At 39.9% G+C, this 18,119-nt stretch overlaps 1 protein-coding gene across 1 annotated transcript in view; it reads right to left on the bottom strand.

Annotated features, from left to right (window-relative positions):
- LOC311112837 (synaptopodin-2-like) overlaps nucleotides 1-16,725 on the bottom strand; it is a gene marked incomplete at both ends in the record, with an annotated part of 29,857 nt that extends 13,132 nt beyond the window's left edge. The window contains one exon of the mRNA XM_084155969.1: nucleotides 16,618-16,725. Coding sequence (XP_084012095.1) covers nucleotides 16,618-16,725 — 108 coding nt within the window. The remainder of the gene's footprint in view (nucleotides 1-16,617) is intronic.
- Nucleotides 16,726-18,119: the final 1,394 nt, after the last annotated feature.

Raw genomic sequence — 18,119 nt, forward strand, 5'->3', positions numbered from 1 at the left:
TACCACTGTGCTGTGATAAAACAATATAGAATACAAGACACGCAAAGACTATGTATGTGGTTATTAGTGAAATGAGTAGGATTTGGAAGTTATTCTTTAAAAGGTGCAATCTGTGATTGCTACATCAATTTTTAGACTTTTAAATTAATGATATGCGTATATACATGAATTCTTGAAGAATATACCTTATAAATGCCTCATGAGCTTAGTTTAACTGTCGTACCCCATTAGAACCCAAAGTATAAGCTTGTTTTACTAAATTGTTTGTAAAGAATGTAATTATAAACAAACACTGTAAAGATTTAAAACATGGTTAAAACTATAATTTTGCATCCATAGCTGTATCTATGAGAGTGGTTACATTTCTCCAGTCGCATTCCTCAGCAGTTAATCGAAAGAGTGGCGGGGTGAAGCCTTTGTTATTCTTTGAACTACAGATTGCCCCTTTAAACAATATCCAGCACTGGTGGTTTGTATGAATAACTATGCACACCTTTTGGCCTCCATTCCCCTTGAGAACCCTTTTGGGGAGTGGAGGCCAAAAGGTGTGCATAGTTGTTCATACAAACCGTTTATATGCCAGCAAATCATGCAAATGCAAGCATCACTTTGCATCCGTTTGGTAGTAAATCTGCTTTGTTCTCTATTAAACTCTCCATGAAATCTGATACCACTGTGTCAGTAAATTGTATATTGCACAAATGACCAAAAAAAGTGGTTTGAAGCAAAATGACTTAAAGATACTTGAAAATATATACATTCAAATGGATGATAAAGATCTGTAGTCAACTTTCAACAAAAGAGTAATTGAAACATTGCTTATCATTGAAGCAAGTAACAACCTTTTATGGCATCTATATCCAACAAATTAAATCAGTCAATTGAAATAAATGAATTAGGCCCTAATCTATGGATTTCACATGACTGGGATACAGATATGTATCTGTTGGTCACAGACACCTTTAAAAAAAAATGGGCCTCACTATGGGCCTCAGGTTCTCGTCACGGTATTTTTGTGCATTGAAATTGCTATCAATAAAATGCAGTTGTGTTCGTTGTCCATAGCTTATGCCTGCCCATGCCATAACCCCACCGCCACCATGGCGGCACTCTTTTCACAATGTTGACATCTGCAAACCGCTCGCCCACACGACGCCATACATGCGGTCTGCGGTTGTGAGGCCGGTTGGACGTACTGACAAATTCTCTCAAATGAAATGAATATTGAATTCTCTGGCAACAGCTCTGGTGGACATTCCTGCAGTCAGCATGCCAATTGCACGCTCCCTCAAAACTTAAGACATCTGTCGCATTGTGTTGTGTGACAAAACTGCACATTTTCGAGTCCCCAGCACAAGGGGCACCTGTGTAATGATCATGCTATTTAATCAGCTTCTTGATATGCCACACCTGTCAGGTAGGTGGATTATCTTGGCAAAGGACATATGCTCACCAACAGGGATGTAAACAAATGTGTGCACAAAATGTGCGATAAATAAGCTTTTTGTGTATATGGAAAACTTCTGGGATCTTTTATTTCAGCTCATGAAACATGGGAACAACACTTTATATGTTGCGTTTATATTTTTATTCAGTGTAGATTCCATTTTTTTTTTTTATAGATTTTCAAATATCATGTAGCCATTGCAAACTGCACGTGTCTTTGTATGAAATCCATGTATGGCATCACTGACAGTTGTCTTGTGAACAGCTCTGAGTTCTGACAGTTCTCAGTTCTCTCTGACTGCCATAGGTCATATCTTCAATGCCCCCTAGCTGCCGTGATAGTAATCCATTCTGAGAGGTCCATTTGTATCGTAACACCATTTTCCAAAAAAAACTCTTCCATTTGCTATATTTATAGCCTCGTTACCCAGAGTGACCTCTGGCGACTGCTTTCCACAAAAATCATGTTCAGCTCTCCTTCTAAGCATAATATTTAGGCATTTATATACAGGCAATTACCAGGGACGATCCCCAAGGACTCTCTGACTATTTAAACAACATGGCCCACAGCTGTTTGAGGCTAACTGTAAATAACTCTTTCCCATGCCTCGTAGGATTCTCCCAACAGTCAGTCCAATGAACAATAAAAGGACAAATGAAAGTGTGACATTGGATTCAGTGAATTGAGTGTGATGTTAAATGCTTAGGGGACAATACTGCTGAAGGTTCAACCTTTGTCAGTTTTGCTTTGTTGCTATGTCCCCAACTGCCCGAAAATGACACTCTCTTCACTTATTGCTCTCAGATCACATTTTATTTTGTGTACAATCATTGTGTACATATTGTCTGACACACAGCAGTATTAATACTAGGTTTTTACTTGTTATTTGTCATGGGTTGTTAACCACTGACTCATCTCTTGTGGACAGCTTCGCAAGAGTTTTACTTCTGGGTATCCAAGATTAACCACAGACAACAAACACACCAGTCAATCCTGTTTTAGTTCATTGTTCAACTTTGGGTGGGTCACAACTTCTCATCAGTTACTAAGAGTTGAATAACAAAGTTGATGACAATGGAATTTTTAAAAATGTTTTTCTAGGGACACAAATTCGGACAAAAACATGTATTTCCCATATAGGAGTTCTGCACATAGGCTTACTGGACATAGCCTTATCTAGTCAGTCATAACCTCGTCCCCAGGCTATTGCACATTTGGGCAGAAAGTGTCTGGGAATGATATTAAGTCAGTCACAACACTGATGTTTGTTCCTCTACTCTGGCACTAGAGGGCAGTGTACAGCCAATGTTGGGGAGCACAGGTCATAAACTGCATGAACTTCGATTTTTCTCCCAACAGTGACTAAGCTGGGAAACAACCTAATTGTACTAACGTCCACAGTTCTGGACCCGTATTCATAAAGTGTCTCAGAGTAAGAGCACTGATCTAGAATCAGTTTAGCCTTTTAGATAATAATGAATAAGATGACATGGAGTGGAGGGGACGTGATACTGGATCAGCACTCCTACTTTGAGACACTTTATGAATACTGGCCCAGTTTTATTCCATGAAATTGTCTTTCTCTTACAGTGAAAATTCACAAATGCTTTCACAAATATAGTATGAACTGAATGAAAATATACGTTTTTACATTGGCCCATAAGATTATTTCACACCATCTTGTCTCTACTCCCTTTAGTACAGTATTCAGGCCTTCATAAACAAACATAAAATTGGCCATTGATTAAAGGTCCAATGCAGCTGTTTTTATCTCAATATCAAATCATTTCTGGGTAACAATTAAATGCCTTACTGTGATTGTTTTCAATGAAAATGCTCAATTATTTATTTATTTTTTACAAAAAAGCTTCTTAGAAAATAGCAATTTCCCAAGCAAGAATTTTCCTAGGACTGTCTGGGAGCGGTCTGAGTGGGGAGGGGAAAACTAGCTGTTATTGGCAGAGAGGTTTGGAACTCTTTCTTATTGGTCTATTAACAAATTTACTACCTGGTGATGTCACCAGGCAGACCAAAAATCCATCCCACCAAAACAGGCTGAAATTTCAGGGGGTCTTTTCAAACAGCTCTTACACTAAAAGGGCATAATCATTATGTTCATAATTTCACAGAATTATTCCAACCTTAGTGTGGAAATATATTTAAAACACAGGAAAATCATGTTTTTGACTGCACTGGGCCTTTAAACCCCCACCCCAGTAGAAATCCCATTTTTTGGATGGCCAGAGTTTACCCATGATGTTGCACAACGATGTAAGTCAATAAGTCAACGTTTAAGTCAAAGTATGATATATTTGGGCTTGAAGTGACAAATCCGAATGTGTGACTTTGTATGTTTCTGTGAGTCTTACGTGCCTTTTCCTATGAGATGGCGTGCAAATTCTTTTCAGGCTACGTTTCGTTTCAGGGCTGGGTTTTATTTAAATGTTACCACCCACCAGCATGGCAATGTTTAATAATCAGAAACACCTGCTGCAAAATTATTCCTATTCGCGAGTCGTCTGTCATCCAACAGCTTTTCTCTGTAGCCTACACGTGGGTTTCCACTAGATAAAACAGCCACAAAGTCAAAAATGTGCTATATCATACAAATTCATGAAATCAAAAATTAGATTTTTTGTATTAATTTAAGGTTAGGGTTAAGGTGGGAGATAGGTTTTAAGAAGAACCATTTTTGAAATAGACGGAGGTTATGACGTTGTAGCTGCGTTAAATAGTGACGACCCTATCCTTGTCTGCCTTGCCATGGAGCAAATTCAAATAGGGGGTGCAAACGTTTCTGCACCACCCCTTTTTACCAGCTAATTAACATAAGCCATTGGATAATTGGTCAAGTTTCACTTATTTTTGAGCTAGTCTGTATTAAAAAATATGACAATTTAATATAGCTCCCCCCGTCGCCTCAAGATGAATGGTTTTGACCGCTAACGTTTTAGGCAAATTCGTTTAACATGGCCTGGTGCCCCGGGTGTGCAGGGTTTGCTCATTTTCGAACATTCCATTGATCCTAAAGATAATCTCTACACACCCGGGGCACCGGGCCATGCAAAATGAACCCGCCCATTGCTTTAATACACGTTGCAAACCGTTAAATAGTTAAGACTATCCATATTACCGGAGTTTATATTATTACTATTTATATAGTGGATTTGCGGCCACAATTTATACTGAACAAAAATATAAACACAACATGTAACAATGTCAACGATTTTACTGAGTTACAGTTCATATAAGGAAATCAGTCAATTGAAATAGATTCATTAGGTCCTAATCTATTGATTTCACATGACTGTGCAGGGGCGCAGCCATGGGTTGGCATAGGCCCACCCAATTGGGAGCCAGGCCCAGCCAATCAGAATACGTTTTTCCCCACAAAAGGGTTTTATTACAGACAGAAATACTCCTCAGTTTCATCAGCTGTCCGGGTGACTGGTCTCAGATGATCACGCAGGTGAAGAAGCCGGATGTGGTGGTACTGGGCTGGCGTGTTTACATGTGGTCTGCAGTTGTGAGGCCAAATTCTCTAAAACAACGTTCGAGGCAGCTTATGGTAGAGAAATTAACATTAAACTATCTGGCAACAGCTCTGGTGGATATTCCTGTAGTCAGTACGCCAATTGCACGCTCCCTCAAAACTTGAGACATCTGTGGCATTGTGTTGTGTGACAAAACTGCACATGTTAGAGTGGCCTTTTATTGTCCCCAGCACAAGGTGCACCTGTGTAATGGTCATGCTGTTTAATCAGCTTCTTGATATGCCACACCTCTCAGGTGGAGGGATTATCTGGGCAAAGGAGAAATGCTCACTAACCGGGAAGTAAACACATTTCTGCAAAAAATCTGAGAGAAATAAGCTTTTTGTGCATACAGAAAATGTCTGGGATCTTTTATTTCAGTTCATGAAACATGGGACCAACACTTTACATGTTGCATTTATATTTTTGTTCAGTAATAGATAATGCATTGATATACAGTATAGCTGCGCAATTTAGATAATGCATTGATATATACACTGAACAAATGTATAAACCAGACAGGCAACAATTTCAACCACACCTCTCTATTTCCTTTTACATTACTCATGGGAATAGCCCTGGTTGCATCCCAGCTAGCACATAATGTTCTGAGAACCATGTTTCTTAGAGCTTGGTGAGAGTGTGGTTGTCCTATAGTTATTTTTCATACAACCTTCCCCCTACTTTCTCCAAATGGTGCAGGATAGTTGCTTGGCTTTGGAACATTCTCAGCACATTTAAGAAACTTGATAAAAAAACGTTTTTTTCTTGTTATTTCATTACTTTCCTAAAAGTTCAAACATAGTTACATTTAATTTACATTTTGGCAATGTTCTAGGTACGTTCTCCAACTGGTTTGACGTTGGGAATGTTCTCAAATAGTACAAAGAACGTTAAGAAACAACGTCCTTCTCTGGGAATTTCAGTACTTCAGTATTATGTTTCTTATCGGTTTCCTCATGGTTCTATTTAAAGTAATGTTCTCAAATTGTTCCGAAAATGATGCTGTGTCACAATAAAAAAACAAAATGTGTTTGCATGATTAATGCTTAAGGAAATACATTTCCATGTGTCTTATCTGTGCTTGGAGTTCAAAAAAGTTAACCCCAAATAAGCTAGCTGTGTTATTAAGTCTTATTGAAACATTTAGTGAACGTTTTAAGGAAGTTATTCAAAAACCTCAAAATAGCCTATCATTTCCATTCTCAGAGCGTTAATAAAACCTTCCAGGAAAACTTTAAAGGAACCAGAGTAAAACGTTCTCAGAACCTCCCTACAACCTAACAATAAACGTTCCCAGAATAGGCAACATTTTCACTTCTGTTCTCAGAACATTTAAAAAACATCAGGAAATGTATGGCTTTGTTCCCACAACCAATGTGAAACCAAAAACATACATTCCCACAACTTCCAAGGAACCACATTTGCTAGCTGGGCTGTTTCTCCTTGCTGTCACTCACTCTGCTTACAACTGTAGGCCAGAATTTCATGTGCTGCCTTGCCTACATTATTTTGATCCCCATCCTAGCCACCTGCCTCTGTCAGAGTCAAACCAGAGTTCCCACTCTCTCCAACATAGTATCAACATGATTCACATACGTATACCGTACCATAATAGTAATATACTACTGAAAAGGCCACTACCTGACAACCTGTGATAAAAAACAAGACCTTGCTATATATACAGATAAGTTTTATGGGTTTCTTTTATGAGCTGGTAACCGTCTGATAAAACAGTGTGACTCCAGCCTGGGTTTTAGGAGCAGTCTGTGTGCAAACAGGGCCGTATATGGAGGCCTCCTGTGAGCCTGTGTTTGGACTCTCTGTGGGAGGAAAGTCTGTCTGGACCACCACAGCACCACTCCTCCCTCCCTCCTCCAAAAAAGGAGGGGAAACCTTTCATTTCTTTCCCCTCCTGAGCCATAGTGATAGACACAGATGTCAGACAATGTTCTGGACAGGACTGCTTTGCCACTGTTAAATATCAGCCATAGATTGCTTATAAAATGTTCCTCAGGGTACTGTATATGTTCCGCTTAAATTGTTATTGCTTTTTTTCTCTTGGTATGGAAAGATCAACAAAGGAAACACTCAGACGCTTATTAGTGTTCATAAGAGTGTTCATAAGAGGTTTGAATCTGTCATTCAGATTACAGGGCAGCTTTCAACATAATCTTGTGTAGTTACAATGTGGCATTTACCATACATAAAGATTTTAACAGTAAGACATTTTATATTGCCAGCTGTAGGGCTAAAATGAGACTATTTATGCTCACGGCACGCTTGACTGCTCCTTTCCCAATTTTCCAACATAATTTTTAGTGTCTTAAACACAACACAAAACAGGAAATACAAGACTGTGCATTGAACACATAGCTTCAGGCAGTTCCTTCTCCATGCAGCTTTAAGCAATTATGTTTTTAATTCTCAGGCAAACATTTTCCATCTGTCTTACAGGTAACTATGGAACTGGGTTTTGCTGTATAGATTCATTTAATCAATAAGGCAATGTGTACTGTATAAAAAAACTCTACTTGAAATCAAGGTTTGCATTTTTTTCACAGCAAATGACAAGCACTGATTGACCACCACAGTGAACTCCCGCAGTCACCACAAGTGAATGGACAACGCCATTTGTCTCCTGCTATAACTCTACGACTGCAGGGAATGCGTGAGAAAAGGGTATTTGATAGTACAGCATCTTAATCAAGCTCATGTGGTCCACCATTAGGACTAATGCACAAGTAACAAAAGGCCTCTATACTCTCAGGGCTGGTTTCCTGGACACAGATTAGGACTAGTCCTGGACTAATAGGATATTTCAATAGAGATTCTCTACTGAGCATGCTTTTTAGTCTAGAAAACCGGTCAAAAGAAGGGTAAAACAGCTCTGATCCAGGAGCGATATTCCCCAAAAATGGGGAATGACTTTACTTCCCTCTTTTGAAATTACTTCTGTGCTCCTCCTTGTATTAAAGTGGCAATCAGCAGTTGAAACAATAACAAACTGCAGATTGCCCTTTTAACATTGACATTTACTGAATATAAAGACCTTCTGACTCCCTTTAAGAAAATATTTAATCTGGTCTTTGGACAATGGGGTTTACTTGATACGCAGTGACATACTGTATCTCAGTAATTGGAAGCCCTATTTATTCACTTACTGCCATCTGTGTAGACTACATAGGACGTTAACTCGAGGGTGACTGTCAGGCTTTCTGGATTCAGTATGGACACAAAATCAGGGTAACGTACAGTACTTATCTCATAGGATTTAACCATGTTGGAATAGCATCACTGGCGCTTTCAAAAGAGCTATAGCGCAAACTGAATCCCAACTATATTATTTATATTGTCATAGCAATCCATCTAGCCAAGGCCAGAAATTAGCCTTCATGGATGAATTCCCAGGACATTTTTCATCTCATGCATTTTCCCATGTCTAGCTGTCTGGAATGTGACACCATTTCAAGGGGCTGTAGAAATCAAAGGACTCCGTTTGCCACAACCCCCTGCACTGTGGCAGGAAATGCCACCTGACAGTAATTGATTAATCAACAATGTGTTTCAAGCACAGTGAATGCCACTCTTTAGGACTATGACCATGAGAGATAGGGAAACGGAAATCGCAACATCCATGTGGACTGAAAGTGAGTTTGGTATGGTGCAAGTGTTGTAATGTTTCATTGCATGATCAATTCAGTCCACCGAACCTGAAAGTATTAGTTTGGTCTCTTTACGCTGTTATCAGAGGTAGGCCTTTCCTTTGGAGTTAACAGTCCCCTCCATATGTCTTTGGACAGTGAAGCAAAAATGTTCAATGTATCTCTATACTCCAGCATTTTGGATTTGATATCAAGTGTTTCTTATGAGGCGACAAGACAGAATTTCACCTTTCATTTGAGGGTATTTTCATAAATATCTCAGGTGATGAACAAATAAACCGTGAGAGCCACGCACAGACCTGCGTTTTTAAGTCAGTAATAAATCATATGTAGGTGTTTTTGTCTCTTATTTCCAACAGTATAAGGAAGAACACAGCGGTCAAATGGTAGTAAGTTCAAATTAAGTTTATTCAACATGCTGACTTGTAAAGGGACTGTCTTCATGAATCTTTATGTTAGCGACAAGAGGGGAGAACTCCACACTAGGAAGCCTAGAGGCTAGCACTACGATGTCAAAAGTTGATGTCAGTCAACATCGACGTAACATGTTTCACAAATTCGGTGAGGCAGGATTTGGAGAAACCCAAGTGTTCAGTATAATACCATTTCGAGATGCAAAATACTTCGAAAATCAATTCAGTAATGTGGGATTGTGTTTACACTAAATCAGTTAGAGGAAATGACATGAAAATAGACATGCTGGCTACAACATTTTCCATGAATAAAAACAACAAAGAAATATCCCCTACTTATTGAAATGTGGCTGCATTTCAGTCAGGCCAAAGAGTTTCTGCACCTTTAAAAAATGAAGTGCGTTGAGACTTCACCAACTTTGTTGGTAAAAAGTCAGATTAAAAAACAACTTCCCATATATGGAAAACAGCCTCTTGAGTGTAAAGAGACCCCCTCACACTGTGGGCCTACTGCATGTCAGTACATTCAACAGCCACTTTCTTCTTAGAGAGGGAGCCCTGCTCACACGTAATCCAACAGAAGCTTTGAATAACTCCAATTGATCAGATATGAAAGTGCCCTACCTCTGCCAGTGGAATATTTCTCACAATCTTGGTATGTTAGCTTTTAAAGCTTTTACTGACAGCTCTTCTCCCCCACCCCCTGCTCCAACCCTCCTCAAAAAGTCTCAAGACAAGCTTAAAGTTATGTCTTCCAGATGACTTGCTGTTACCACGAGGTCACTCTTCAGATGTCGTCGATTGAGTCGTAGACTCGCAAGAGACGTCATCTATTGCCATTTCACACCGGCACAGGCAAATATTTGACAGCTAAGCTAAAGAAGACATACACACAGGGCTTAAATACAGTGCATTCGGAAAGTATTCAGACCCCTTTTCCACATTTTGTTACGTTACAGCCTTATTCTAAAATTGATTAAATTGTTTTTTTCCTCAATCTACACACAATACCCCATAATGACTAAATGTAACAAAAAACTGAAATATGACATTTACATAAGTATTTAGACCCTTTACTCAGTAATTTGTTGAAGCACCTTTGGCAGCGATTACAGCCTCGAGTCTTCTTGGGTATGATGCTACAAGCTTGGCACACCTGTATTTGGGGAGTTTCTCCCATTCTTCTTTGCAGATCCGCTCAAGCTCAGTCAGGTTGGATGGGGAGCGTCGCTGAACAGCTATTTTCAGGTTTCTCCAGAGATGTTCGATCGGGTTCAAGTCCGGGCTCTGGCTGGGCCACTCAAGGACATTCAGAGACTTGTCCCGAAGCCACTCCTGTGTTGTCTTGGCTGTGTGCTTAGGGTCGTTGTCCTGTTGGAAGGTGAACCTTCGCCCCAGTCTGAGGTCCTGAGCGCTCTGGAGCAGGTTTTCATCAAGGACCTCTCTGTACTTTCTTCTGTTCATCTTTCCCTCGATCCTGACTAGTCTCCCTGCCGCTAAAAAACATCCCCACAGCGTGATGCTGCCACCACCATGCTTCACCGTAGGGATGGTGCCAGGTTTCCTCCAGGCATTTAGGCCAAAGAGTTCAATCTTGGTTTCATCAGACCAGAGAATCTTGTTTCTCATGCTCCTTTAGGTGCCTTTTGGCAAACTGTGCCTTTTACTGAAGAGTGGCTTCCGTCTGGCCACTCTACCGTAAAGGCCTGATTGGTGGAGTGCTGCAGAGATGGTTGTCCTCCCTGACCAAGGCTCTTCTCCCCCGATTGCTCAGTTTGTCTGGTCGGCCAGCTCTAGCAAGAGTCTTGGTGGTTCCAAACTTTTTCCATTTAAGAATGATGGAGGCCACTGTGTTCTTGGGGACCTTCAATGCTGCAGACAGTTTTTGGTACCCTTCCCTAGATCTGTACATCGACACAATCCTGTCTCGGAGCTCTACGGACAATTCCTTCGACCTCATGGCTTGGTTTTTGCTCTGACATGCACTGTCAACTGTGGGACCTTATATAGACAGGTGTGTGCCTTTCCAAATGATGTCCAATCAATTGAATTTACCACAGATGGACTCCAATCAAGTTGTAGAAACATCTCAAGGATGATCAATGGAAACAGGATGCGCTTGAGCTCAATTTCGAGTTTCATAGCAAAGGGTCTGAATACTTATGGAAATAAGGTATTTCCGTTATTTTATTTGTAATACATTTGCAAACATTTCTAAAAACCTGTTTTCGCTTTGTCATTATGGGGTATTGTGTGTTGATGAGGACTTTTTTATTTGATCCATTTTAGAATAAGGCTGTAACGTAACAAAATGTGGAAAAAGTGAAGGGGTCTGAATACTTTCTGAATGCGCTGTAACAATGTGCTCAGACTTTGGAGAGACCATCTTTTGGAACTTAGCACCCTTAACCCTAAAATACTGCAGTTTAATCAAACTTTATTTGTTTGACAAATCCAACAATGAGTTCAATGAGGATGTCATGTGCAAAACCCTTTTCTTGAGGAGTGGTGGGTGTTTTCATTGCACTTCCCTACAAATTTAATTCAACTTTAATTTAATTCAATTTTCCCCTATTCCTTACGCTACATTAGAAAGGCCTCATTCACAGCTGCCTTGCCTAATAAAGGCCCATTGTTACTGTCTGATGTGAAGTAAATAAGCCAAGTTGCTCTACATTAGTGTTTTTTGGAATGTCAACACATTCCCCAATTCTGAAAAAAACAAGGCCTAGAGCGAGACTATTTGTCTAAAAATGGAAATCCAGTTGTTTGGCTTATTTATAGATGAACATTACTGGAGTGGCTGTGGCCGAGTGAGGCTTATCATGGATGATATGATACAGCAGCATTGTAATTCTGTCTGTGTCAATTAAAAGTTATTACTTGCTCTGCCCTAAATAAATTAACTAAATCAATTGAATGTCAACATCAAGTAATAGAATCAAGGATGACTTCAGTTGAAATTGAATGACACAAAAAGCTAACATTTTCTAAATAGCCACGTCAGTGCAACGTTGCATGTCCAGAAATGTATGTATGTTCAGTTTTAATTTCAAATAGAACAGGACCAAAGTACAAAAACTCAAACTCTGAAACACATATACCCAGAGGTTAACATCCCTTTATAAAAGCAATGCAGTTACGGTAACATAGTAACTGAGTGAGTGTTTGTCCAGAAAAACAAAGATATTCCCTTTGATCGTGCTCCATGACACTGAACAAGTGCCAGGCACTTAAATCTCGGTGATAGGCGATTTCTCCCACTCTCTTTGAATTTCAACCTGACTTTTATGAGATTCTTCTGACTTTCGTGTTAAACACTGCAGTGCTGTTTAGTTGAAAGGCCACTGAGCATAATGGGTAAATCAATAATTTATTAGCTTAGGATTGACCTCAATCAGTAGAACAAATTCAGACAAAGTCAAAAGGTTGAATTCAACTATTATAATATATATATTATATATAGAGGTAACTGCCAAAATAAAGGAAATACTTGAGTAAATTAGGCTTCTGGTGGCTCTGTTATGGTGTGGGGTGCATTTTCCTGAAGGGTATCCTACAAAGCAGGTTTGAGGAGTTAGTGAGGTAACTTTGGTCAACTCTAAATTCAACTCGGAATAAACGGTCATACGGAATTGGCTCACCTTTAAGCCAGGTACATTTCTATGGCAACGAATCCTTCAGAACTAACCTGCTCCAGGCCAGGCTAACTCACGGCTAACTCCACTTACCCAGAATGAAATGACTGAGGACCAATGAAATCCGATTCCCTTCCTCTTGCAAAGATTGCATCATCCACAGGCGGCTGGTGGCATCTTAATTGGGGAGGACGGGCTCATAGTAATGGCTGGAACTTAATAAATGGAATTGTTTCCTACACATGAAACACGTGGTTTCCATGTGTTTGATGCCATTCCATTTGCTCCATTCCAGCCATTATTATGAGCCGTCCTCCCCTCAGCAGCCTCCCGTGGCATCATCATCCCCTTCATTTGAGGAAGACTACTGATTTAAATATTTTATTAATCAAATGTTTTTTTTGTCTTAAAAAAGAAAGTTAAAATATATCACATTACACATATAGTAATGACAGAATGCATTTTAAATTTCACGCAATGTAAAGCTTTTGTATGATAGGAGTGGGGGAAAAAATGTGCTTGTGCATCGATAAGCACCCCAAAGCACACCAAAGATGGCATTAAAGATAAGTAATAAAATAAAGATGGCACTTCTAAAAGCCTATTTCACACCATAGCCTGATGAATTTGCAAAATAAAATTTCATTTTTATTTCGGTGCAAATTAAAATGTGGCACTGACTCCCCCCATGGATTGATGTTTCAGCATTGTCTCAATGAAGAGTCCGGCGTTCGACTAGCCATGAGCGACATGCCTGCTAGAGTTAGCGGCAGGCGGACAAGCAATATCCATCCTCGTAGAATGGATGAAGCCTGAGTTGGAATGTGAAGCTAACTGAAGCTGGTTAGCTTTAGAAAACCCTGAGTAGATCTAGGTTGCTTCGTAGGATACCCCTCTGGTATGGTTTAGGTCCACTCAAGGTAAACACAAATAAATACACAGCCTTTCTGAGTGAATCATTTCTATCCTGATAGGAAAATGCCCCCATCCACAGGGCTCGTGGTGGCCCAATGCCTTATTAAGACTCTGTTGGTGTTTCCTTTATTTTGGCAGTTACCTGTATATTATATGTTATAATATATAAATGTCATAGAGTTCGTAAAATGTTTGATTTTCATGTATTGGGGGGATTTTTTGGTACATGCTTTTGATGTCACAGGAATGTATTTGTGTAAAAGAAATGGGTTTACTCTCTCTATATGGTTGACAAGTTGATGACAGATTTCCTTAAACAAGTCCTGGGGAGTGTAACATTCCAACACCTGGAAGAGCACATGCTGAATTATTATATGAGCATTCTAGCTTCAAAGTCTAACAAGGTAATGGCAGTAGCCTTGTGGTTAGAGAGGCAGGTCAGTTAACGCCCACTGGGTACAGACGTCAATTCAACGTCTATTCCACGTTGGTTCAACGTAATTTCATTGCAATGAGGTGGAAAAACATTGATTCAAACATTGTGTGACCAATGGGCGGAGGGAGGGTTGACAGTTCAAGTGAAGCAGTTTTGGCTATTTCGGTCAGGCTTGAGGTAATGCTTTTCACATGGTATCATATGATTTACAAACAGTCTTTGTACATGTTTTTTTTTTGGATAAGTAAATTACTAAATGTTTCACTTGAGGTTAAATAAATCATATTGGTGCTCAAAGGGAGTATTGTGGATCTATGAAGTGGACAGCTCTTTTAAAATTGGAATTATACCATCTATGAAATGCTGTACAGTGTACACTTCTGTAGATAAATGGAGGCGCTTCAGTAAACTATGCTCTCATGATGAGTAAATTTGCCTGAGACCTGAACACTTGTGTTAGCTCCCTGAATAGTTCAGTGGGCTAACAGTCTTGTGGCACTCTTTGGGCCGGTTTCCAGGACACAGACTAAGCTTAGTCCTTGACTAAAAAGCACGTTCAACGAAGATTCTCCATTGAGCATGCTTTTTAGTCCTGGACTAGGCTTAATATGTGACTGGGAAACCACCCCTTAGTGCTTAGTACTTGGTGACATCATCAATCCTGTTTACTGAATTGCAACGTCTGTCAAAAAAGGACCTTTAAAATAGTTTAATTCTTTAAAAATGTGGTTCATATGTTTGGTCCATATGTTACCAACGTCATTCCCTGGAGTTCCACAAAGCAAAACCAGGCTCTCCCTAAAACAAAGGATGTAATGACTTAAATAGTCCTATAACCAGTAAATGGCTACTAGTGAGGTTTGGGTCAGTGTTGTGGGTCCACTTAAAATTTCAATTAGGAGAGTGTACCCCCACAAAGCTTAGTTATTTGGCCATTTCAGAGTTAGTATTTCATGATGAGGTATTAAAATATTTATTGGTTCAGCCTTTTTTATTGGGCTGCCTATTAGAACTTTTAGTGCAGGGGAGAGCATTGCTTGCGAGTTGTTCTACTGGCCAGAACAAATCAATGCCTCACAGTCCTAGACCCCCTCTAAGCTACACCTTGACCCCTTGCTGGGGGGCTGGCTGTGGTCGATGGGGTACCAATCTACACCATCATTCACAAGCATAATCATTTTGACTTCCTTTACAATGCACTTGACATAGCCTAGTCACACTGATCCATCAGCTGTCTTTGGATGGCATTGCTACATAAAGCACCCATGCGCTTTAAGGATCAGTTTATCACTATGCGATGCTTCCCAGGTAGCTCTATGTGTGGCCAATGAAGGAGAGGATTGCCTTTTGGTAACAGTCTCTCTGTCAGCATGGGTTTACTGTCCATTATCTAATACAGTCGTGCACTGTACCTACATAGTAATGTGTAGCCAAGTGGCCACTGTTCCTAAACACGAGGAGAATAAAAGTTGTTGGCCACAAATGCTCACCAAGAAAGTTATGCCATTTGGAAAGGCAGCATTATTTCAGCTGGATACAATTACTAACATGTAGCAAGTAATAGGCTACAAATTAGGACTGCATGGGATAGGCCTTCTGTATGAATCAACAAGTGGTTGGCTTCGCAATTAGGCCTATAGGCTTCAATGATCATCTTCTTCAATTAAACAAGACTTAACAAATCTACCATTTTCGATTGAGACTTATCTAAATAAAAGTTCCCATCCAACAGCTTTCCATCTTTCCCTCTTTGTTTAGGTTATTATCACTCCGTGACCCCTGAAGGAACGCGAGAGCTCAAGCATGTTTAGATTCTTGCTGAAATCTTCATTAGCGATAACTGATAGATCGCTCTGCACTCCACAGTCCTCGAGCACTGACCATATAAGGGTTCCCAGAAATCATAGGCATACAAGAAAAACATATCCGACACACCAGAAAAAGGGGAATTCTGCCTGTCTCAAACAAACGCTCTCTATACTCAAAACATTTGCCCAAATCAAGCCTTTTCAAAACAATTCATTTACCATATGAAATGTAGGCTACAACGTCAACCCTAAAGAGCAACATCATTAGGATCCCTGTCTCAACATCTTCCCAGCAAATAACCTACATTTCAGCTTAGCTAGTTAACTCACTTCCAAGTGGCCACTGTTCCTAAACATGAGGAGAGAAAAAAACTTGTTGGCCACAAATGCTCACCAAGAAATGTATGCTATTGGGAAAAGCACCGTTAGAATTACTAACTTACATTGTCTGGATGCACTAACATAGGCCTACAGCCAAGTTCAGAATGATAAGATAATAGATGACATCCTCTTTTGAAAATGGAGTTTCAAACAAACAATGTTTGACATAAACATGTTCCTAAAGCCACACTGTATGACATGTAAATGCACGTTTTACATGGTTCAACAGAAAGATTCCAGAAATAAAAGCGAGACAAAACAAACCTGCAATGCGACAGAGCATAATCTTGATGAAGTCTCCGTTGGCCTATGTTAAAACATTCCAACTCCAAAAGCATTAACAATTAACAAAAACATATTTCAAACTAATTATGTTTCTACCTGATAAACCTGCAAAGGTCGATAGGCATCCCCCTCTCCTTCGCAGAGACTGAAGCCCCAGGGCGCGCCTCCGCGCACAGTTACACAGATACAATCCCCAGTGCCCATGCCACACGCAACAGGCGCCCACCAAAACCGCTATCATCAAATTGTCCGGAGTTCGACCAACAGGGCTCTAGGAAACCAAGAGCAACACAGTGCAGTATAATTCCCATCATCTGCAAGTTATCCCGAGTCCAGCCCGCTCTGAAACGTCATTGCACATTGCCCCGCCTGCTCATCAAGTGGTGAGCTCTTGGGAATGTTTTATAGCTGCATTTGTATGGGGCCACCGAAACTTAACTTCTTATACAGTGTAGCTACAATAATAATGGGCCTTATTATTATTGTTTATCCCTATAAATGTGTTGATTAATTGCATTGTAAATGTAAAAAGAATATCTGATGACTAGACAAATAATGGACTATTGGAGCCGAACTTTGCTCCTTATAGTCCAAGGACCTTACATGCTCTTGTTTAGAGGCGAATTGGCTCTGGCAGCCAATACTCTATCTACACACAGGTGTTTGGAGACGAAGATATAGCTAATTAGCCAGGTGCTACCTCTGTCTTCAGTCTATTTTCAGTAAACAAGCCCTGTAACATGGAAATGTGGCTTAACCCTATGTGTAGTAATTTAACCTTTTGTTTTTTGAAAAGTATTTATCGCTGAGAGTTGGGGCTCTTAACAACAGGCAGAAGATAGGCCTACTATTGTCAATAGGCGCTAAATGTAGTTCGGGTCTATGAATGGGTTATCTGATGACGTTCTCAGTAAGTGGTGGCCCGCGGTAAATTTTCTCGAGTTTGAGCATGTGAGGTACCCAGGATATTGAGTGTACTGTTTTGCGTTTGGCAATTGCCTACCTATACAATAGAATAAAAGACAATATAATAGCCTATAATAGAGAGATGTTAGTGGCAATAGAAAATAATAGGAACATTGTACTGATAGGGAACTTGTCTTGTGCACAGGCCTACACAAACACTAGTAAGTGTATAAACACAATACAGTCACATGTCACCTACAAATATGCAGAGATGCAAACCATTGAATTCAAGTGGTGATTGTCTATTGAGACACTTCATGTTTTCACATCAGAAATAATCTGCACAAAATCTGGAGTTGGTAGAACTAGCCTGTTGGGACTTTAATTGTTATGAGCTAATTGGCCTGGTCTCAATTACATAGACATTGTTGATAAGCCTTTTTAGATCACGTTTTTAGATCACCTGATAGTGGATCTATTCAAATTGTTACTGCCTATTGAATGGAGAACGAAATTAAGTTTAGATAGGCCTACTGCCTAGTTTACATTATGAGCAGTTGATGGCCTGGCTGACAGATCAGAAATGCACAATTTTCTAAGCCTTGAGAGTGTTTTATGCTATGCAATCGGCGCAATAATATTTGTCTATGCTGACGTGTAGGGTTTCCCACAGGTTGGTTCATGCGCACTTA

This window comes from Coregonus lavaretus (genome assembly GCF_964263955.1).
Source record: "Coregonus lavaretus genome assembly, chromosome: 39".
Taxonomy (NCBI): domain Eukaryota; kingdom Metazoa; phylum Chordata; class Actinopteri; order Salmoniformes; family Salmonidae; genus Coregonus; species Coregonus lavaretus.